This window comes from Siphateles boraxobius, unplaced genomic scaffold (genome assembly GCF_051911475.1).
Source record: "Siphateles boraxobius isolate OS27281-9 unplaced genomic scaffold, OSU_SipBor_1 65, whole genome shotgun sequence".
Taxonomy (NCBI): domain Eukaryota; kingdom Metazoa; phylum Chordata; class Actinopteri; order Cypriniformes; family Leuciscidae; genus Siphateles; species Siphateles boraxobius.
The window spans coordinates 5727949-5751999 of record NW_027509192.1 but is presented as its reverse complement, the minus strand read 5'-3'; the positions used below and the strand labels follow the sequence as shown (position 1 = coordinate 5751999).

The window sequence follows — 24051 nt, the reverse complement described above, 5'->3', positions numbered from 1 at the left end:
TTAGTGGTAGGCTATACTATAATATCAAATAAATATATTTGACGCATAAAAAAGCTGTGATTTTTCACAATATAACAGCAAGATAGGACTGTGAAGAAAGTGTTTTGACAGTTTTAAACCGAGCTGAGGGATTTTAGCGGGTAAGAGGTACTTTTGTCTCTCGCATTGACCTCTGACCCCACCTGTTACCATGACTACACGTCATCTTGTCTATCTATCATGACAAGGCTAGGCTTTTGTCACACCAACTAGTGAAAGTGTGAGAAGAAAACAGAGATGCTTGACAGAAATCTGTCTGTAATTTCCTGATCATTTACAGTAACGCGCTGCTCTGAGGAACACAGACCTGCATATACTAGCACTCTGAAAGTTTTCCAGATGAAAATTAGTCATAAGCAATTCAGAAGCTAAAAAGTCATCGGTATGCCATGGCTGTGCTACTTCAAAGCTCTGTGTGCATGGCTGTATACTTTTGATGCAGACCAAACAAAATTCTTGAATCATGGAGCAGTATGGAAATGTGCAGTTCATAGCAGTACCTAACAGAAATGCAGATATGAAAATAAAAATTGAAGAATTTACGCACTATACCAAATATTAACCCTAAGTATTGGCTGCTGTGTTACTTTTAAAAGTAACGTGTGACAATATTGCGTTACTCCCTAAAAAACAAACTGCATTACTTAGTTAATTTTTATGGAAAAGTCTTTTGTTACACTTTTTCTTTCCTGGGCTTGCTTGCTTGTTTTTGTAATAATAATAATAAAAAAAGTATATTTTTGGTAAATGTACAGGACCTTTCTACGGAGCCCCTAAAGAGACCTTAGCAAAAATTTAAATATACTGGCTTTCGCGTGCGCACGAGAAACTATCGCATGCTCACGAGAAACTATCGACTTACAATTGAGAAATTAAAAGAGGATAAGGTAAATTGTGTAACAGTAATTATATAATTATCCACAAGGCCTTGTCATGAGACTCATATTTGTTTGTTGCAAATGAATATAGCTGACCTTATTACAAGTGTCATTGCGATCATGACTGAAGATGAACTGGGAAACTATATCGTCAGATATGGGGATCGTCTTGCAGTTAGAGCATTTTGCCGTCAAAAACTCCACTGTCCACTGTACTACATAGATTACGAGATAAGATGCAAAAAGGTGCCAGTACATCTGCAAATGACGGGGTTTTATCAAACAAACTTTCAGGAATGGGCAATAAACATGCATCTAAAGAGACCAGACGACTGGAAATTGGATGGCTTCATTTTCATAAATGAGAATTTCACCAAGTTCGATGCTGAATAAATACAATAGCATACTTGAGTACTCTTTTCGTCAAAACAGACTTCTAGACCTTAAAATGCGTTTTAAATGTCGCTCAGTGATTATATATCTGTGTCGAAATGCAAGAACAGAAACAATGTCTTTGTATTGAATTCCTAGTTTAAAATAGATTTCGATTCATTCATGCGCATCCACATCCATGCTCTTGTTTTCTTCATAGTAAGAAGGCAGTGACGCCAATTGTATGCAATCTGGAAATTGTAATGCGTGAGCACGAGATAAACGATATTTTCTCTGTATAGTGAAAGTCTGTATATTTTTATTTTTGCAAAGGTCCCTTTAGGGGCTCCGTACCTTTCAGAGCAAAAGTGAAAGGAATAAGCCTCAGGCTGAAGGGTTTGCAAAATCACACCTGTGCACCTCACATTACTTGTAATGTGTTACCCCCAACACTGATTAGTTATATATAAGAAAACATATATAGAAATAATTAGGGTTAGTTATGGTATTTTAGTTATGAATAGTTTTGTTGTATTTTTACATCTGCAGTTCATCAATGGTAGAAAAAATCAGATCAGCGGCAATACTGATAGCACACACTTTTCAATCTTTTATTTTATTTTATAATTATTTATTTAGATTTGTTTTACATAATATGATATAATATATGCCATGTGTTTCTGTATGAGAATACTATTTTTGGGGGGGTTCTGCTTAACTAAATTTAATTAAATTAGTGCCACATTGATGTTAATGCTTTGAAAATCTCAAAAGATCAAACCTTTGAAAGAGGCAAATGCATGCTCTTTTTGCTATTTATTTATATCTTCTATTTATTTATCTCTTTCTCTTTCCCTCTGCCCCTCTCTGTTTCTTTTGTGGTGTTAGGCCCTTTATGTGTGGAATAATAGGAACGAGGCTTTCATATTGATTGTTAGTATGAGGTAATCACTCAGAAGATGAAGATAATAAGCTCAGCAGAGAACTATGGAGAGGAACATGACTGATGCCTGGCAAAATGTTCATGCACTTGTAATGATGTCCCCCTGTATTGATTATTACTTCCCACTTACCCTGGCGATTAGTTTACATATTTAATGAAATTCACTTTAAAAAGCTAAAACATTTGTTCAGTCTTTTTGCGCCATGTATCTATTGCAATAGCAATGTCCATCCTTCACAATTTGCCTAATGCGTTTTATATCAAGATGTTAATCCAAGACTGATGGGGGCAATATATTTCTATGAAATATGGATTTTCAATGGAATACTCAACGCAAAGGGTTGTGGGTAACTAGAGCAGGAAGACAGTGAGGGAGCTGAGCTGTTCAGGGCTGGGTGATGCAGATAAGAATATTTTTGATTAATTATTTATTTTTTATAATTTGGTTCTTTGTTTGGTCTGAAATGGCTAAAAATGTTTATTTTTTTATTTATTTTTAATTATTAAAAGTGTTTAATATAAGAACTAAAATACAGTAAAAATACGTTATTACAGTAATTAATCGTCATGTTGCTACACACACACACACACACACACACACACACACACACACACACACACACACACACACACACACAGACACACACACACAGACACACACAGACACACACACACACACACACACACACACACACACACACACACACACACACACACACACACACACACACACACACACACACACACACACACACACAAACACACACAAACTTGCCTGCCATTTCCAGATTTTTCCATGCCAGAAAATGGAAGTTACCAGAGTGTCTGTTGTTATCTGATGTCACCAGCTCATTCGGTAACACAATCTTATACTACCCTGCCCACTCGTAGGCATATTTCAGCATCACTCACGCTTTCTCGGGTCACGGCAGACCACCATCAATCTCTGTCGTTCCCCTTCGCTCGCTCTCTGTTGTGCAAACACTACTCATGCCTGACAGAGCAGCGCTGCATGTTTCGCTCCCATCCAATCCATATTGACGTGTGTCATTTAGAGCTGTGGTCAATGACAAGTCTTTATCGCTCCCTTCGCTCCCACTGCCCGCTGACAGCTTCCAGTCTAGAGCTTATGAAAAACACCAAAGCTGCTTAATGGAAACTGCCTACTGCTACCGTAAATGGTAATGGAGTCAGTCCCAAGATGTGGTGGAGAAGTGTAGGTTGGGAAATGATACCTGCTGTTTGGAGCTCATCCAGAAAATCCATATGGATTGAGACGAATGTGGATTTCCATACTTTGAAGCTGGCAGTGCAGGCATATTGTGAAGGTAATGATGCAGAAGGTGTGAGAGCCCCACAAACACCATTTCGCTTCTCATCAAGTTTGTCTCAATGTCTACGTGAGAATTTATTCGCGGATTTGTTTGAGAAAGTTAGGTATGAAATGGCTTTCATTGTCTTTTAATGGAGAGTTAAGCAAACAATTTGTCTTTTTTCATTCATTTTTACCCTCTGTCTGGTACCGTGTGATTTGTATATGACACCCTGTTTGATTGATAATTAGGTTGTGATGACTGGAGGGACTTAAAAGTTTAATTATAATATGATTAAACAATGCCCCCCTCACAGATCAGGCTAACGATGCAGAAAAGCCAATTTAATCCCTGTAAGAATGACTCTGAGCATCACAGGAACGGTAATGAGAGCTTGCAGAGAGAACCCTAATATCCACCGCATGAGGCTCTGTCTCCCTGCGAGCAGTCACCACACACACACTTGAATGGGAAACTTTCTCTTTTACATTCATTGCTCTTAATAAAAGGTAATGGCCCCCAACACTGCACATTTTGGATGTCACTTTTTTGACATCCAATTTGGTTCATAGAATCATTTACTAAAGTGTTTCAGATAACTCTGCCCTAAGCTTACTACTTTTTTTTAGACAATGGCTAATTATTGTCTTTACTGTATTTCGCTCATTGGGAACATTTTTTTAATTTTTTGGGAACATATTTTGTCTAAACTGCAGTTGCTATTTTTTCCATGTAAAAATAAACACACGCACATTTTTTTTATGAATTTATTTGATATTCTAAATTATTTAACTGTAATTTTTGTTTACATACTGTATATAAACATTCTTATTATTGTTATTTTTTAATCATTTTTATTATATATTAATCTGTTTATTATTTATGTATTTATTTGTGTCATATTTATTTTGTATGTATTCATTATATTTTAATGTACATGTATATATACTAAGATCTATTATTATTATTATTAAATAATTTTATATAATAATAAATGTAATTATGTCAAATTTTGTGTAATTTTTAAATAATATAATATAATTTATTTTTTATTTATTTTATCTGTTTGACTTTATATACTGTATATGTGAATGCATTTATTTATTTACACAGAAAAAAAAGGCACAAAAGCTGTCACTGGGACGGTACAAGTTCAAAAGTATTAATAGAGTTTGTATTAGTACTTCAAAGGTACATATTGGTACTTATAGTATACAGATAAGTACCTAAATGGTACATAAGGGACCGTCCCAGTGACAGCTTTTGTACCTTTTTTTCTATGAGTGTATTAGAGATTTTTGTTCTGTATGTTGTCAACTTCTCCTCCTCTTCCATACCCACTGGGATGCCGTCTCTGGATTTTCACCTGGAGCGATATGGCCTAAATTTACATGACATGTACTTGAAATTGTCTTCTCTGAAAGTATTAGATTCTCAGGTTAGGACCTCAATGGCTGGAGCTTAAACTGCCGCCCACTGTAATATGTCACAACCAGTGTTGGGAGTAACGCGTTACAAAAGTAATGCATTACAGTAACATATTACGTTTTGCTGTAACGCAGTAATGTAAGGCATTACTAATCAATTTTCAGTAATATTTTACTCGGTACATGTTCGGTAAGGCTTGCGTTACAACAGACTTTTAGTTTTAATTGTAAAACAAACAAAAAAACAAACAAAAAAAAACAGCAAGACCGCCAGACATTAACGAATGAAAGATGCAAAGTAGGCTAAATTACCTGTTCGTGGTCAGTCAATAGCCGCGTGTGGTGTCCAAGTCTGTAATTAAAGACTAAATGGCAGCGGCTGATATATTTGTATAGCGATTTATTTTTTACAGGAGTGCCGTGAGGTATGATTTCGGCCTCTGTGCTCACGCTGACCAGAGGAAAAGCGGCTAATGGTGAAGGTGGCATGAAGAAGACTATACATTCGCGAGATGGACGTATGAGCATTAGGCTATTCGTTCTGTGTTTTCTTTATAAACAGTTAGGCTATGTTTATGTGGTATTTTTCATGTTTTCATCACGCAATCATGTTTTTGATGCCGTGGTGACGCGTTCATGTAAGGGCGGCGGCGCTGCCGATGAAGCACCTAAAAGCTGTCACAAAGAACCGGCAAAAGCAATGATTATGAATATGTCAAATATAGCAAGCAGACATGTTGATTGTTTATTAATAAAGTCAAGATGAAGTTGACGATGCTGACTCGCGATCTTCGCAGTAGTGAATGCACCAGAGAGAAATGCACATTTCATTTCATAAGCAGAGAGCAGTCTGTTTTCTTTCGTTTTGAATTGTTCTGTTTACAAGTAGACATTTCAATATAGATATATTTTTCAGGTCCGTACAATTAATACAAAACGAAATTCACTTTAAAGAAAGGCTTCGTGTCTTCTGTGTAAGGTGTCTGTGAAAGTTTTAAAGCAGTCTTTTAGTGCCGCTTCAGAGCGGTCGCGTCCGTAACGGAGAACTGTCACGTCTGTAACATTGTTTTTTCCTCATAAATGCGAACACGAAAAATAAAATAAAATGAATATTTTATGTTCTGTGGAGAGCCCTTCTTCATTAGATTTGCGCAGTGTAATTCACAGAATTACAACCAAAAAATCGTTGCCTCCTAAAAGTTAAAGATTTTTTTTTGTCACACATGACTGTCGATTTCCCTATATTAAAACCTCTTAAAGGAGAACTCCGGGCAATTTTTAAGTTAATCTTGATCGTTAGACCTTTGTGAGTACTGACTATAGAAAAAAAAACGAACCGGATTGGTGCTTGCTACGCGGAGCTGCGACCGCGAATGCCCAGAGCTCCCACCCAGCTAAAAAGGCAGCTATGGGGGCATCGACATAAAGAGCGTTTTTGAACCTCTTAACAGACACAAAATGCAATTAAAATGTCTGTCCAACATGAACAGGGACCCTACATGTGAACAATATGCGTTTAGCAACTTAGCCATTGTTTCAACTCACCTAAATAGTCTTTTAGACGGCAAGCTGTAGTCTCGCGCTGCAGTCCCGTGCTGTAGCCGGAAAAGGTAAACAATGTCCAGGTGGGAGGAGCGTTGATCATGTGCGACGAGTTATGATCAGAGTTGCTTACAAGTGAAGAAGAAATGGTTCGTGTTTGTGCCTTTCCGAATTGTGACAACAGAATGCGAAAATATAAGAGCTTATATTTTCATCGTCTTCCTTTCCATGACCTCGAGATTCTGCAGTTTGTGGCTAGTTGTATTTCAACTTGATGTGCAAACTCCCGTAGAAGTACTACGCGCTAAAGATTACCGCATTTGCAGTGAACACTTTGACAAGGATGACTACACACACTCAACACAGCGGGGCCGTTTGAAGAAAAATGCCATTCATGTACGAAGACTCGTCGCACATGATCAACGCTCCTCCCACCTGGACATTGTTTACCTTTTCCGGCTACAGCACGGGACTGCAGCGCGAGACTACAGCTTGCCGTCTAAAAGACTATTTAGGTGAGTTGAAACAATGGCTAAGTTGCTAAACGCATCTTGTTCACATGTAGGGTCCCTGTTCATGTTGGACAGACATTTTAATTGCATTTTGCGTCTGTTAAGAGGCTCAAAAACGCTCTTTATGTCGATGCCCCCATAACTGCCGTTTTAGCTGGGTGGGAGCTCTGGGCATTCGCGGTCGCAGCTCCGCGTAGCAAGCACCAATCCGGTTCGTTTTTTTTCTATAGTCAGTACTCACAAAGGTCTAACGATCAAGATTAACTTAAAAATTGCCCGGAGTTCTCCTTTAAGTGTCATGGGCCCACCGGTGGGCCCAAATCCATTACATATTTAAAACAGTAATAACCTATACTAAACCTAAACTAATCTTGACAAACTATATATCATTTGAAAGCTTACAATCTCTAGTTTCCATATTTGGTTACTGATTCTCAAAACAAATTACAGAGGAGCCGTAATTTATTAATTTGCAACAAGAATATTTTCATACTCCTAGGCGTGTTCAGACCTTTATTTTGAAATAGCAATGAACATGAAAAATCATGAAACAAGGGTAGAAACCAGTTTGTTTTCATGACAAGAGTTCAAAAGATGGCAAGCATTCAATTATTTTAGAAAAAAAGGTCTGAAAATGTTTTAAATATAAAGAAAAAATAATAGATTCACCATTTGTGATGTGGCCGCGAGCTATAACGCACATATGTGTTCTTTTATGTGTTTATTCAAGGTTTAATTCATATCAAAATCTGCCAAACTTCCAATACTACTTCTGAATAGGATGTCTACTTTATAAATTGTATGAAAATTGTGAAAATGATGGTTCAGATCACTCAAACCACATATGGAAATGGAGGCGCCCTTATATGGGCAGTAATGGAGTCTGGTTGTGACCTAGTGAAAAAGTTTGGTACTGCGCCCAAACAAAATCTTACTGAAAGCTCATTTCTTGAGATATCAACCTAAAATTTGAAAAACAACTTGTTCAGATTTTTGGCTTTGATTTTTTTGCAGTTTAAGAGTTGTCCAGGTTTTGAAAATATATATTTTATATAAAATATGAATAATAAATTTTTTAAATCGTACATTTTCATAAACTCAAACTTCTGTAACTTTTTTTCTGTTTCACTTTCTTAATTTATTTCACTTCTACAAAAATCTGCCAAATGTCTTCTTTAAAACAAGACCAATTTTATGTCTATATTCCAAAGGATTCTTATCCTATACCATTTAAGTTTGGAATGTGCATTTTCATGTCTATTCAAAAAAAGGGGGGGTGACACTTAACAGGTTAAAAAACGCATGTGTAGACTGATATTTTTCTAATGTCTGGACTCCTTTCTGGGAGGAGCCTATGGATAAACAGACGTTTCAATATTTTGGTATTAATGCATTTTCTGAGAATTTATATAATTATATAAGTTTTGACTGCAAGTCTGCAAATGTCATGTCCATAAGGATGGAATTCCCAAATTTTAAATAATTTATCCTCAACTAGTTTTGTGGTGTAGGTCTACATATTTTATAATTAACTTCAAATAATACTAATAGTAATTTAAAGATGTGGTACGTAGCATTGGATCTGGACGGTATGGATAACGCTGGGAGTTGGAAGGGGTGTGTCGCGATTCTGCAGGTTCGTTAATCTGAGTGTCGCGATTTCGGTTTCATATCGCATATCGTTACAGCCCTGGTCATTTTAGAACGTTAAGTTCTACTTCTGTATAGTTATTTTGGTGAAAGTAACTCAAAAGTAATACAGGAGTAATGTAACGCATTACAATTCTGAGACAGTAATATTGTAAGGTAATGAATTACTTTTAAATAACAGTAACAAGTAATATATAATGTATTACAGTTTGGAAGTAACTTGCACAACACTGGTCACAACGTATGACCCCAGCTGCTTGAAACTGTAGAGAACCCCGCCAGAGCCGTGTCCCCTAGCTTAACCTTTCATCGGCTCCATATAATGAATCTGAATGGATCTGTCAGTCTACATCCAGACCTTGCATTAAAGCTGGTTCTGTCAGCCATTTTATCCTAAGGCAAAGTGCTTTCTAACATTACAGGTGTACCTAGCTGCCCTCTAACTCTTTATTTGCACATGTTGTCTCTGGCTTTAACCTTCTATTTGCTGCATTGCTTCACTTTGTTTTCGAGTCTAACCGGCACCAAAATAAGCCAACTTGCAGCAGGTGTAGCCTATTTCTCAATTGTCATTAAATCTGGATTATGCCGTCTTTCTCATCCTCCAGGTTTCCTCTTATTAGAAAAGTGTTTCCAGGGAAAGCATTAGTTGAGTTAGTACATATGGGTTTAACTCATCTACAATGCATAGCTGACATTTACCCAGCATGTCTTGAGAGCTCCCTGAACATACGCTAACGCTGTCTTCTGATTATTTATGTATAAATTCTGCTCATGTTGTGTGCCCTACTGTATGCAGATGAACAATTTATAAGAGGAAGAATGATTAAAGCATTTTTTAGAGTGCTTTTGAATTGATTCATATTATAAAGGCTCAATTATACTCTCCGTCTTAGCTAGGAAGCTAACCGCTGTTTGTCACCTCCATTGCGATGACACTTTTCATTAAGGCATGAGATGTGTCTGTATATTACCATTTATTTATCAGTACGTGCGTTCCTTGGCCCACTGTTCAATGCTCCAGTGGATTTATTCAATGGTCTCCCATCGTTTGACTGTGTGCGGATACAGAAGCACATGCATAATGTATGGCTACTATGCGGATGTACTTCAGACCATGTTATTTTGGCTTTTTTTTTCAAGCACCCAGACTCGATTCATCAACGTCCCCTGAGTTTTTTTTCTTTTTTCTTCTCTAGCTAGCAGTCACCTTGACATTTCGAAAGGTTAATTTGATGTTTTATTCAAGTTAGCAAGTTATGAAAATAGTTATTCTCTCTAGCTGTAAATTTGCTCCCCTAAGAGCACCTTGATGAAAAAATAGATTTAACTAGCCTTATGTAATAGTGCACTTAAATCTGGATGTTAGCTTATTTACCTTAGAACGATTGGTTAGGTTGATGTACTTTGACTATTTTAGATTAACTTTGGACACTTAGTCAGGCTGGTTAAGATCATCTAAACCAGCTAAAGACCAGATTTACCACAGTGGGAAACCAGAAAATTACATCATCTTGGAAAGGCTGGAAGACCAGGTAAAACCAGCAATAATTGAATTTCTGTTGGAGGTACATCAGCATAATATGGTAAGATGGTGTCTTAGCCTGGCCAAAACAGTTAAGCTGGTCTGTTTAGATGGATTTTGGCACTTGTCAGTTGGTCTGGCTGGGAAACCATCTAAAGACCAGCTTGGCCATGCTGTGAGACCAGTTAAATCAGCCTAAGATGGTTAGGTTGTCTACCCTAGATTGGTCTTTTGTTGATTTGACATGTTTTTAGAACAGGTTTTGGACTGAATTACCGGTTTGTTTTTATTTTTGGATTTGCTTGTTTTGTAGGTGCAGAGAGGTTTTGCATGCGGTTTCTTAGCTATAGATTATATTTAGTTGCATTTTATTGCTATCGTTTAGCATTATTTTTCCCTGCTATCTGTGGTCCATCGGAACAGGCCTGTTGCAATCTATTTTTTGGGTTGTGACCCACTAGTTTAGAACCACTAACCTAGATTATCATATTGTCTGTAAGACTGTGGGCTATAAATTAAACATGTCGTGCATGTTCTTTATCCATTATGAACTGTTCATGACACTGCTTAGTATAAAGGAAATGTGAACTCCTCTCATTAGACATGTTAATTTAGTTTTAAAGGGTGGAGAAACTACTTAGACTCTCCTTTGATCATTATTCATCAAAGCTCCAAAATGCACGAGCAGGTAGCGCTTGTCCTTGTGCGGAACGTGCCTACTAAAGTGTTTAAAGATTCACGAAAAAAAATGTGCAAATGAGCAACAATGCTTTTTCCCAGACCTTACAGTTCGGCCAATTTCATATGCAAGGGTTACAGCTCATATGCCTCTATCTCCAGCCCTATATTGCAAATGAGAAAGGTTATCTCGCTCGCACCAATTGATGAATGAATGAGCATGCAAAGGTTTAGGCCGTCATGCTACGCCAGGCTGCTGGCCAGGTGAGACATATCCTGCGGGTTTTAATATTTCGTACTCTTAAAGGGGAGAGACTCCCACTGAGATCAGATCCAGAACCTTCCGCAGCGCTGCAGGATCCTGCCTGCTGGAAGCCCTTTAAGCGAGGAGTGAGCGTAAAACGGAACAAAGGCGATTACACCCTGTTCTTTGCTCTCAGTAACTATGATAAAAGTATAAAAGCAGTTTTCATACAATTTACTAAATCATTACAATTGGGGACTGCAGAGGCAAATTAGCCAGTAATCTGACAAAAAGTGTAATTAAGGATTATTGTAAGAGTTAATGTTATATATTAAAGCTAGCATTTTCTTTTTTTTATTAATCCATTATATTCTTTTTGGGAGCGTTTGAACATGGATTACACTGTTTTTGGCCTAAAGAATTAATCAAAGCCTAAATTGCAATATAGTGTTGTGTGTTGGTGTACTTTTTTTTCTTCTAGATCTTTTACCAATTATTTTATTTAATTTTATATCATTCTTCACATACCCTTCACCATACCTAGAGATTGGCATGGGGTACTTTCCATAAGATCATCTCTCAATGCAAATCAAACCAGCTATTAGGCTAACTGAAATAAAACCATGCCAATCTCTAGGTATGGTGAAGGGTATGTGATGATGTGTGGCTATTTCAATTCCAAAGGCCAAGGGAACTTTATCAGGATGCATAGTATCCTGGATCCATGAAATAACTGGCCTTTAAAAATAAAAATCTGCCTGCCTCTTTGGGAATTTAACATAGGGGTGTCCTGACATATGCAACCTGTATTTTAAGGAAGAACATTTATTTATTTATGATACATTATTCGTTCACAAAGAAAATTGGTGTCCTTAAAGGTTGGATTTTTTTTAATTAAGGCATTAGATCAATTTCCAAAAGGTGAATTTTTTTATTCCTTTTTTTAGTCAACTTTAGCATGGTTGTATTCATTTATGCTAAGCACTGTATCTAATTGTCTATTTCTGAGGTTTTTATATTTTATTTTTAGGGCCCGAGCACCGAAGGTGTGGGGACCCTATTGGAATTGCTCTGTTTATTAGTATGTTTTCTCTCCTAGTTGATATTTTATATGTTTTGTATATTATCACCAGAGGTACATATCCGCTTAGAAATGAGGGCCTTTGAATAATGTCAAATCAGGAACTTGAAGTGAAATTGATTGTGAAGCACTGAAGGAGAAGTGAAGGAGTGTAAGAGAAGATATGAGAAGGGAAAGAGGATAGTGTCAAGTACTGGAACGACGCCCCTGACTCAACATTTCCAGGAAGTTGAAGACCCTCTAAACTCTCAGTGGAGCCTTCATGATCGCGGGGAGATATGTCAGAGTTGACATTTAGACATTTGGAGGAGGTTGATGTAGATGATGTCTGTTTTTGGTGCAGGAGTGGGGGTGTTTGCGCTCAAAGGTTGTTTGAAAGAGCGTGAAATGCGATACTGATAGGGCTAGAGATGGTTGTTGTTCGCAGTGATATAGCTGCTCTGGGAGTAGGTGTTGGAGTCATTGGCATTGAGATGGTTCCGAAAGGAAGCCCTTCATTAGGCCAAGTGATGTAGTTGTGGGTGTAGGTTTTATGTGGGATTGACCTCACACTCTTCCGTCTGTCCAGTTAAACGTATGCAATTATAATCCCATATGTTACTGAGCACCGAGAAGATCCTTTTAGAATGCCTATTGCCTAATATGTTTTACTCGCACACAAGATCCAACTTCTTGCTAATCTGGGCTTAATTAAGAAATATTACAGGCAAATATTTATAATATATACTTTCTGATATTTAAATTTTTATCTTGACGATGAAACTTGTGCATTATTTTGCAGTCTTTTACTTGCATTTTTACAGCTTTTACATGCTGGGCTCTAGCAAAGAAAATGTTTTGGGTTTAAATTGATTAAAATAATAAAATGTGGACCTTGATTGCATTTTAAGTCATTTCGGATAAAAAACTCTGCCAAATTAAAATTACAAATGTGACAAACAGTGCAGGTATATGCAAGATGAGTCCATCTTCGTTTCTCTATCTTGGACAAGAACGGGAACACACATTGTGATTTTGTTTGTCATAAAAGCTGATTCAAGATTGAGGTAAAAGCTGTTATACTTGAACTCCTGATTTTTCTATTCTTCAATTCACTCTCTTTGATTCAATTTGCTCACGGCATGTACATCAGCAGGATAAAGATTGTTCTTACAATCAGTTGTAATATATGATGGCATTATTTTGCGAGAATAAATTTTAGACTATCAAAATAAAATGCCACATTTATATCACATCTTGCAGCGTAGTTTTTGCCTTAACCCAGAAGCTCGTGTTTTGTTTGACTTCGTTTGCGGGACTCTGATCGCCCTTGGGACCAGTGGTGAATTTGGCATGCCGAATAGCTGGACAGACGTGGCCAGGAAAGGGCTGCAGTCCAGAAAACATTCGTACACAAAGCCCTGGGCACAGAACTCGTTCTGGCTGCAAAATGGAAGAATGCCAGCAGCTCTTTGGGCTGTGGTTGACTGATGGGCGCTGGAAAAGTTGATGTTTTGAATAACGGTGTCCTTCACTTAGTTTGCTTCTGGTTCTCTGAATGGATCGACTTGGCATTGTGTGCATATTGTGAGTCCTCACTAAGAACTCTATTGTGTTGTGGCAGGAAACTGGAAGGAGTGGTGTTTAACTGCAGCTGCAGTATCCGTTGGATCCAGCTGTGGCAGCAGCGAGGAGAGGCCGGACTCCATAACCAGCAGCTGTTCTGCAACAACGGAGTCTCCAAGATCCCTCTACAGCTCATGAACATCTCTCAGTGTGGTATGGGACACTTTCTGTAAATTGTGGTAGTCATGAAAAGAATGGTTTGGGACGGGTTCAATACAAGTTATATGGGATATTTCACCCCAAAATTACAATTCTCAGTTCTGTCATTATTTACTCACCTTCATGTCATCCTAACCGACATGACTTTTGTTCTTCGGTATAGAACTCAAATGGTCAAATGTTGTTTTGGACCCCATTGACCATTATTGAATGGACAAAAACAAAGAATTTGTCAAAATATCCCATTTTATTTTCCGCAGAAGATAGTCATACAGGTTTGAATCAAATTGTGAGTGAGGAAAGAATCACAGAATTGTAATTTTTGGGTAAAGGTTCTTCAACAGCATTTATGGCAATGGTGATTACCACAGCATTATTGTTCTTCCTAATTTTCAAAGTGGAAAAAAGGCTACAAAATATAGCTTTACAACTTAAACAATTATAAATGTTAGTCTACTGTGGTAAAATTGCTTTCTGATATTGTTTGTGTAAAATTATACCCCATCATGTAATGCCATTATCTTAAAAAGCTGGTAAACTGAAATAGTATTATTGTTTTTAAAAGAATGGATGAGTCAAAATTATTTTCTGTGCCCACATTGATGAATTTAACTTAATCCTTGCCACAAATGCTGTCAATAGAATTCAGCTATTTCACTTATTTAGATTACCTTGTACATATTTATATTAAAAACAATAAATTACCTGCAGTTTATTTTTCATACAAATGACTGCTTGTCTATTTCCAACCAAGATTTGCCGGAAATCAGCGTAAGTCACAGTAACCTGACGGTGATAGAAGGTGACAGGGTCACAATCACCTGCAATGGGTCAGGGGTGCCTGTACCGGAAGTGGATTGGACTGTCGGTGAACTGCACTCAATAAACACACACCAAGTAAGGCAGACTTTTGGTGACTAGAAGTAAACATGCCCTTTTTTTTAAGCTTATATGTATTTTAGTCAGGGTAGATGTCATTTTTAATTTAGTCATCACAATCTTTTGGAGGCCAGCTAAACCAGCTTAAACCACTTTAAACTAAACTGTGCTTAAGCTGTGTTTTTTTCTCTCTGCTGGATGGGCAGTACAGCCTTAAAAGGACTTTACTACTTATCCCTTACAGCCTGGTTTTATTCGTTTCAAATAAAATATGGTGTCTACCAAGACTCTGATCTATTAAATGATCCACTTGAGCCTTACAGTGACTAGTTAGACCATAAACCATTTGTTGAATCTGTGCAAGCTTGGTTGTTTTTTTCAGAAGCTATTGTGTCCTCCTCTCTTCCAGTCCAATCAATATCCACCGAATGTCCACTCCATCAACTTAACTCTGGTCAATGTCAGCCGAGACGATAACAGCTTCATGCTGACCTGCATTGCAGAGAATATAGTTGGGATGACTAATGCCTCAATACAGCTTTCAGTGCAGTGTAAGTGCCTCTTTTTTGCTTCTGTGCCTCTCGAATGCCTTTACATTCAGCCTCACTTCCTCTAACGCGCCAATTTTACCTTTCTGCCACAGAGTAGCTCACTGAACTTGGCTGTGTCTGCCTCTTTAGCTTGATACCGTCAATTGCTACTGTGCCTCACGGCTACCAACTCTTAATTTTTATTGCCTTTTGTTTTAAAGGGTAGGCATTTAGGGAGGGAAGATTACCAAAAAGCATTATTTCTTTTTTTCTTCTTTGAAGTAGTGAGTATTATTGATTGAAATAGCTCTGGGGAATGCAGAATCAATGCTAGAACAAGGTAGGGGTGAAGTGTGTAATTTTTTTACATTAAAATACTTACTATTATTTCAGCTTAACATGTAGGTAACTCTGAGTAAGTCGTTGTGTCAGTTGATGTTGCTGAAAAGTGTAACCACTGTGGCTCTGGTGATTTCAAAGCATTGCTGTTTGATTAAGCATTCTGACCAGCACAGCATAGCAACTGGCTCAGCCAATGGGACGTGTTTGGGGTGGGGCTATCTGATTGACCAACCAATGACAGAGAGAGAGTGTCATGAACCTGCTTGATAACAGATTGTTTTGACATACTTTCATGGCTATTTTTTAACCCTTTTATATTTTGGTGAAGTGGTGGCTAATTGATATGAATTTGTACCATCTCATACGATCTGCGTATTTTTTTTCTTCTTCTAAAAAAAACATACAATTCCCATCATACAAATTCATATGAAATCACCACCTTGTAAAATAGTTACGTTTTCTCATGAGATCATGTTGGATTATTTAAGCTTGTTTTCGTGTGGTGATTTTAGTTCACACTTCACCTTTTAAATATTTTGTATTGTCTCTCTTTGTCAAATCAAATTCTATAAATCACAGTGAGGCTATTTAAATTGGTTATGAAGTCATGATAAATTAATTCACCAGAAACAATCCTACTCCTACAAAAACAAAAAACAAGAACTAAGGTCCTACACAACCCTATGTGTTATAGGGAAGTCATTTGTGTAGTTTATTGATCTATGAAAGCGAGAGCTGTTCTTCATCTGGACTTTTCACACAAAAAAAGGCTGTAAGTGAAATATTAGAGAGATTTGTCAATGTTATCATGTTTCAGTGTGTAAAAGGCTACATGTGATTGCTTTGTGGCAGAGTTAGGTGGTGTATTTTCTGTGTTTGTGTGTTGGCAAGGATATGCCGGGTCTTAGAAATCAGAAACGTGGAAACGTTCCAGTTTTTTGTTCACTTAAAATGTGTTTTTGCTTTATATTACACTTGGAAAAAAATCAATGCATGCTGCATTTTTGGCATTAAATTTTTCCCATATAGGGGTACGAATGCAAAAAATAATGTCCCAAATTAAAAATAAATAAAAGAAACAACAATCCTGAGGCATTTAGCAACTCATGAAAATTGGCAAAAAGAAACTATGCCTCTAATCAAACATATAAATCCTACCCCTGAGTAACAATAGCAAAAAGACAAAGAAAAAGCCAAGAACAAAGACATATTCTGCCTCAAACAAGTATCCATTTATAAAGATGTGTCTCTACCCATCACATTTTGACATCCAGTAATACAACTTTGGTTGATCTAATTAAATGAAACTAATGCATGAAAATGAAAATGAAAACTAATGATAACTCCAGAACTGACTAACTAGGTGATGTAATGACTAACTAGAAGTGTGCTTCCTTTTGTATGCTAGTATACTTAATGAAGACAATTTTGAATGTGCTTGTCTTTCGTGCATAGTTAAATCTATTTGAGCTTACGGCATAAATTGTCACAATCAGAAAATAAAGTGATTTAAATATTAATTCCACCATTGCCATTAATTAAAATAAATTGAAAAATAAATAAAAAATCACAGTAAGCAACAACACTACAACATCACACCATCAAACAGCAGCTGTTTTCGCCCACTTGGATTGAAGTAAGGCAATTATAGACTTCCTTATATGAACACAGCTACAATTACAACGTAATGTGAGGTCGCCGTGTTGAGTCTGTATTTACATTTATACTGAACGGTGTTGGCCAACAACAATGTAAGATGATTCTTCCCACACTCCATATCTATTGACCGCATGAGATTTGCTTAGAGTGGCAAATTCTGTGGAAATAAGAGTAAGTCACTCTCTCTCTCTCTCTCTCTCTCTCTCTCTCTCTCTCTCTCTCTCTCTCTCTCTCTCTCTCTCTCTCTCTCTCTCTCTCCCTCTCTCTCTCTCCCCCTCTCTCTCTCTGTCTCTCTCTCTCTCTCTCTCTCTCTCTCTCTCAGAATACAATGCCTCCATGTAATGTGCAAGGTGCACATGCTATTTTGACTACCATTTTCTCCCAACGTTGTAAAATTACAACAAAGACATAACTAGCTAATATTTAACTTGATGCATGCATTCCACAATAACCAAGTATTTACATGAACTAGACATTCTAACAATCACAAGAGAATAATTCTGGGGTTTTACTTATTTCAGTGTTGAGGTATCCAGTCCAATGAAACGAGGAGATGCACTTCCAGGAAAGTTCAGAGTTCATGACCTTATTCAATGACCTATATACACATTTACTTTCCAATGGCATTGCGAGGCTAAACAATAGGACCCATTGCCTATGTAAATGTGGTCTTTCAAAAAAAAAAAAATTTGCAGATGTGTTTTTGGAAGAGCTAAAAGTGATGATGTAATTTTACAACCACGGGTCTTACAAGGTTAATATCAGTATTAATTTCTTAAAAAAATAAAAAAATAAAAACATCATGCATACCTCAAACATTTGAACTATACTGTATTATATTTATATTTTATATACTTATATTAATAACTTTAAATACATTTTCTAGAATAAATACATGAATAGCTGTATTCATGTGAATAGAAACATTTGAGGGAATTAACCACTGATTTGATCCCTAAAGAAATGTTTAATATGGACGTTTGACATATTTACAGCATCATAATTGCTGACAGTTACCGTCTAACTAAACATGGTGGGTGGAGAAGATAATGGAAACGTTTATCGATTCCCACCTTTGGCTCAGCGCCTCCATTTAATGAAATGTCCGCTCGCACACATGCTTGATAGCCAGCCAGGTAGTTAACTTGGGATCTTCTGTCCAAGAGGCAGGATAGCGGATCAAACAAACATCCGTGTACGGACCACCTGTGCCACAGCGGCCAAAGTCCCACTCATGCATAAACGTGGTTTATGGTTATCCGTGCTCATTGGTCTATGGATTTATGTTGGACGGTAGCACAAGGTAGTTAATCCTTTCTGTATAAAAAGTCATTTGTTTCTCTCCTGCAGTCCCTCCTGTCATCATTAAGTTTGAGGAGCCGCAGAAATTGCATGACACATGCATGATGTTCACGGTTCGTGCGCACCCCCTGCCCACCCTGAGGTGGTACTATAAGGGCGAGGAGATCAAGACCAATGAATACGTTCGTCCAGATGTGGAGATCTATCAGGACAACCTGGAGGGATGCCTGATGTTTAAAAACCCAACACACCACAACAATGGCAATTACACGCTGGAGGCCAGCAACTTCCTGGGCGTGGCTGTCAAAACTGTGTACGCCCACTTCCTCCAGCCACCTTTTGATGGTACGTGACTGACTAAGACTGAAATGTGCGATTTAGCTGAGTATTAGTCAGCCTGAAATCAGTAGTTAAATGTTTTTACCATTTTCTATTCATTTAATTAATTAAAGGGGTGGTAAAACACGATATAACTTTTCTAACTTTAGCTAGTGTGTCATGTTGCTGTTTGAGCATAAACAACATCTGCAAAGTTACAATGCTCAAAGTTCAAAGCAAAGGGAGATATTTGCTTTTAAAGAAAAGGACTACAACAAACGGCTGATAGGGACTACACGACATTCCTCCGGGGTTAGAGACATCAGCAACTCTAAAATGTACATAAACCCCGCCCCCGGGACACGCAGTCCATTTTGAGAAGAGGAAGAGTTGTTGTATAAGAGTACATTTGTGAGTCAGCTCAAACTTTAGCATCCTTCTTTTCACATGGAATAAAAAGTCACTCTGTGTGCATCTCACAACAGTTCCTATACCAGCGATTTATAGATTATCATGACAGAAAATGCCAACTGAAGATAGTTAACTCCACATCAGCAACATATATTCATCAACTAACCATTCAGAGACGTCCTGTTGCATTCTACATGTAGTCACTTCTTCTTGAGTCTCTCCATCTTTGTCTGACTCTGTTTTAACATTAAAGGCAGAACAGTTTTTGTCATTTTAGTGTGTCTGCGTGAGGTAATCGCAACTGCTATCACACAAGAGCTCTTGAAACTCCGCCCTTTGAGGCAGCTCATTTGCATTTAAAGGGCCAGGCACAAAACGGGTCGTTTTTGCTAACCCTCAAAAAGTGACAACTATAACATGCTATATAAAAAATATCTATGGGGTATTTGTGCTAAAACTTCACACACACACTATGGGGACATCAGAGATTTATTTTACATCTTGTGAAAAGGGCATTTTACCACCCCTTTAACTGTCAAATACATATAAAGATCTCTTTTTCTCATAAGAGTGGGACAAAGAAATGCAAAAGGAAACAACATATGACGCTTAGTGTACCAGCAGATCTTACTTTAAACGCTCATCTTCTGCTTGTGCAAAAGTAGTCAAATTCTCTGGTACTGGTGTGTCCTCTAAAGAGCACATGAGGAGGGCTTCTGTGATTTCAGCTGTTAGGTTGCAGACTCTGTGTTGAGAAATAGAACCAACTGGATGTCGTTTAAAGGCCCGCCTGAATAACACCTGAGGTGAGAATCCACCAGGATTATAGATAAATATAGATACAGACCCTCAATTGGAAAGTGTACATTTCTTGGTGTGATACTATAGCAGACATTAGAGTGTATTCTGAAGTTCAGTCTGTGCTAAAAAAGGTAAGTATATGTAGAGTTAGGTTTAAAATTGATAGATGAAACATCACTAAAAATCTATCTATCTATCTATCTATCTATCTATCTATCTATCTATCTATCTATCTATCTATCTATCTATCTATCTATCTATCTATCTATCTATCTATCTATCTGTCTATCTGTCTCTCTGTCTGTCTGTCTGTCTGTCTGTCTGTCTGTCTGTCTACTTTCATTCAAATGTATATACAGTACAAATTGTATATTTGATCTACTAAAGATTCTGCACTATTTCTATGTATATCTTTAGTATAATACATTAATCATATAATTTCACCTTTTTTTATATAAAAACATTGTTTATATTAAAATGTTATACAATTCATTTTAAATATTTTTATCAAGTGATTTTTTTTCCCAAAGAAATTATAGATGCATTTAAAAACTCGCATTTATGACATATCAGCACTGATTTAGCAATAACAAATGTTTCTTGAGCACCAAATCAGCATATGAGAATGATTTCTGAAGGATCATGTGACACTGAAGACTGGAGTAACGATACTAAAAATGTAGCATTGCCATCACAGGAATAAAATACATTTTAAAATATGTTAAAATAAGAAAACCAATCAAATAAATACAGCCTTGGTGAGCTTAAGAGACTTTTAATATATAATTATTTTTATATGCAGATCATATGATGACTTCATGCATGATTCCACATTAATGTAATATTACATATATGATAAATATTGTAATTATTGTCCCATATTATATTCTAAAAGACTAATTTGAACATTACCATAATTGCACAAGGAATGCACTGAAGGGTGAATGCTGATCATTTTAAAATGTGTTTACATGAGTCCTTAGAGCTGATCTCGACATATTCATATCTGGTAATTATATGTGTGTGTTTTTTTTTTCTCCTTTTCTCTGTAGACTACCCCGATTATGGTGAGTTTCTCCCTTTAATTGGATGCTGCATGCATTTTTGTAACTTATTCATTAGTTTTGTTTATCATAAAACAAAGAATGATTTAGAAAGAAGCAATTTAGTTTGTGCACTGAAGAAACAAATATCCTCCAAACAATTACCTTGGCCTTATTCTCTAATGGCTGGCCGCCATAGTTGGGCATGCTGTTATTAGACCTGTTTTGTATTTTTGGCTTAAAGTGACCGATATCTGTCAGTATGTGGGAAAAATCAGATCCTTTTCCACAAGAAATGTATTTAATGTGGATCAAGGACAGTGTCCAGAGGATAGTCACTTACCTTCGTAAGAACATTTCTTACACTGATTCCACCCTATTTGACCCTTCGCAAAGACCCGCCCCCCTTAGTTACTGTCGCTATGTCCGACAAGCTACGCCGCTCTCACGTACACACCATGTTCTCACGCAGTGAAAAATACATCGCGGATCAGAGAGGAGACTGACAATACGCTGACAGACAGGACAGACCAGGTTACTTTCCGGTTACTTTTGATACTAAACATATTAAACAAAGTCTCGCCTTTCAAATTTGGTCATTTTTAAAAAGAAATTTAAACAATAAATACCGTTTTGTGGCTCTTTAATGTGTCGTGACAGATCGCTGTAGAGCCTCAGTTAAAGCTGCTCGTGAACCGATCATCTCTTCCTTCTAGTTCATTTATAGCATCAAATAAACATGAATGAACATAAGAAGGAATGTTGTTTTAACCGCGGAAAGGCGTCAGTATATTCAGTTTTTCAAGTTCAAATCCTCCCATGTTATCAGGTTTTCCACACGGGTCCTCTTTCGAGGTAAAAAAAATAAATAAAACAATAAGAACAGCCTAAGGCTTTTGTTCAATACTACATGAATAATAGTGGCAGATTAATCTGGGAGCAGACTCCCTGTCGAAATGGCAATATCCTTGCAAAAAAAACAAACAAGTCTAATAAAACAGTATTTGCCCTAAGACATGTTTAGTGAATAATGCCTAGCAGTTCTCTTAGAACCAGGGTTGTCTATTCCTGTTCCTGGAGGGCCACCTTGCATGAGAGTCTAGCTGCAGCCATAATTAAACATGCCTGAACCAGAAAATCAAGGTCTTCAGAATCTTCCAGATAGGTACAAAATGCAGCTAAACTCTGAGGGACGTTGGTCGTCCAGGTGCAGGATTTGACACCCCTGTCTTATGGTGTGTTCAAGTCCTCGTAATTTATAAAAGCTACTTAAATGTCCTGATTGATAAGCCAAATCCTGGCTTAATCTAAGCCTTGTCTGAGAAACCAGGCCAAAGAAACTTGAATAAAATTTTGAATATTTTCAAAATAAATAATATAGATTGTACTACATTGTTAGCTTACTTATTTTGCTCAAGATAAGGATTTATTAATTCCACATGTCATGCAAACAAGAAACAATGGCAAATGTCTGTTGGGATGGTAAAAAAGATATATTTTACACCTATATACATTTTAACGTAAAATTGACATAATTTAACAAAATTTGAACATAAGACTTTTAACAAGACATGTCAATTACCCGAACATATCTGTCACAGTTCTGTATGTCCATGTGGTCTTTTTTACCCCAGAAGTTTCAGAAATGTTTTCTCTGAGTCTGAACACTACTAGGCTCTTGTTTGTTTCCTAGTGAGTCCTACTCCGACCGCTATTCCAACCATGACACATCGGCCTGAAGAGGACACGTTTGGCGTGAGTGTTATTTTCTCTCCTGAGATCGAAAGCACCTATATGAAGTATAATGAGGTTTCCCAAGAACACATGGTAAAGGTGTTGAAAACAAACCCCATTCTAAAACATTTTTCTTTTCGTTCAATTTCCTTCTCACATAGTACCTCCTATCTTCAGGTTCCCTTGTGGCTTGCGTGTTTCACAGCTTCTGTTAAAAAGTACTTTTGTTCTTCTCTGTGCTGTGATTGACTGAATAGAGATTATTTTCTCATCTGAAGATTTTAATAGGGACTCGGGCGACGGCACAAAGAATAAGCTTGGTCCTCGATTGTTTGGATTTCCTAATTACGGGGGATAGCTTTTTGCTTCAAATAGCTTTATTCCAGCACTTTGACTGCTTTGATTTATTGTTGATTATCTATATTTTGTGTTTATCCGGAGCATTTAGACATTATATTAAGTTGTACACTTTGTTTTTCTCAAAAGAAAGTGTATCTTGGCTGCAAGTTAACCGCTATCACTCTCCTAGAATACCTAACATGAATTATTATTAATATCATAATTTTTTTCTTTTACACGCTTTGCTCTTCCCTTTTCATGGAATTTATCAAAGCTACTACTGACATATGCAACTTATGACTCCAATTATAAAAACCTCTCATGATTACAACATCAACATCAATATAAATCATATAAACAAGTCAAGACACGCTTCATAGGTTTGCTGTAAAATTGCTATTTTCCCCCCTGTGCGAGACACTCAAGATTAGACAGAAATATTTATTTGACACATTTTAGGTTGCTAGTTATGCCATTCCTGGACTGTAGTTTTCTTGTAAAAAGCTTTTAAAACAACAGTTAAATTGTATTGACACATGTTTTGAGAATCAAGCATGCTAAAGACATGTTTTAAGAATGAAGCTAATGTCATAGCTAGCATGCTAATAGTACTATTTCTGCAGTGTGTAGAATGTAAACAGCATGCAAAGTTGCCCTGTGCGTACATGTACAATAGCCAGATGACCTGCTATGTTTGCCAAAATGTGTACCTACTGTAAGCATAC

General features: G+C 37.0%; 1 protein-coding gene across 3 annotated transcripts in view; it reads left to right on the top strand.

Annotated features, from left to right (window-relative positions):
- Positions 1 to 24051, top strand: part of ntrk3a (neurotrophic tyrosine kinase, receptor, type 3a) — a 222771-nt gene that overhangs the window by 82241 nt on the left and 116479 nt on the right. For all 3 annotated transcript variants that reach the window (XR_013196618.1, XM_077210425.1, XM_077210424.1), the window contains exons 5-10: positions 13808 to 13962; positions 14723 to 14865; positions 15257 to 15398; positions 18729 to 19025; positions 21263 to 21277; positions 22947 to 23008. Coding sequence is in view for 2 of the 3 variants with exons in the window: in XM_077210425.1 (XP_077066540.1) it covers positions 13808 to 13962; positions 14723 to 14865; positions 15257 to 15398; positions 18729 to 19025; positions 21263 to 21277; positions 22947 to 23008 (814 nt within the window). In the remaining variant the exon portion in view is untranslated. The remainder of the gene's footprint in view (positions 1 to 13807; positions 13963 to 14722; positions 14866 to 15256; positions 15399 to 18728; positions 19026 to 21262; positions 21278 to 22946; positions 23009 to 24051) is intronic.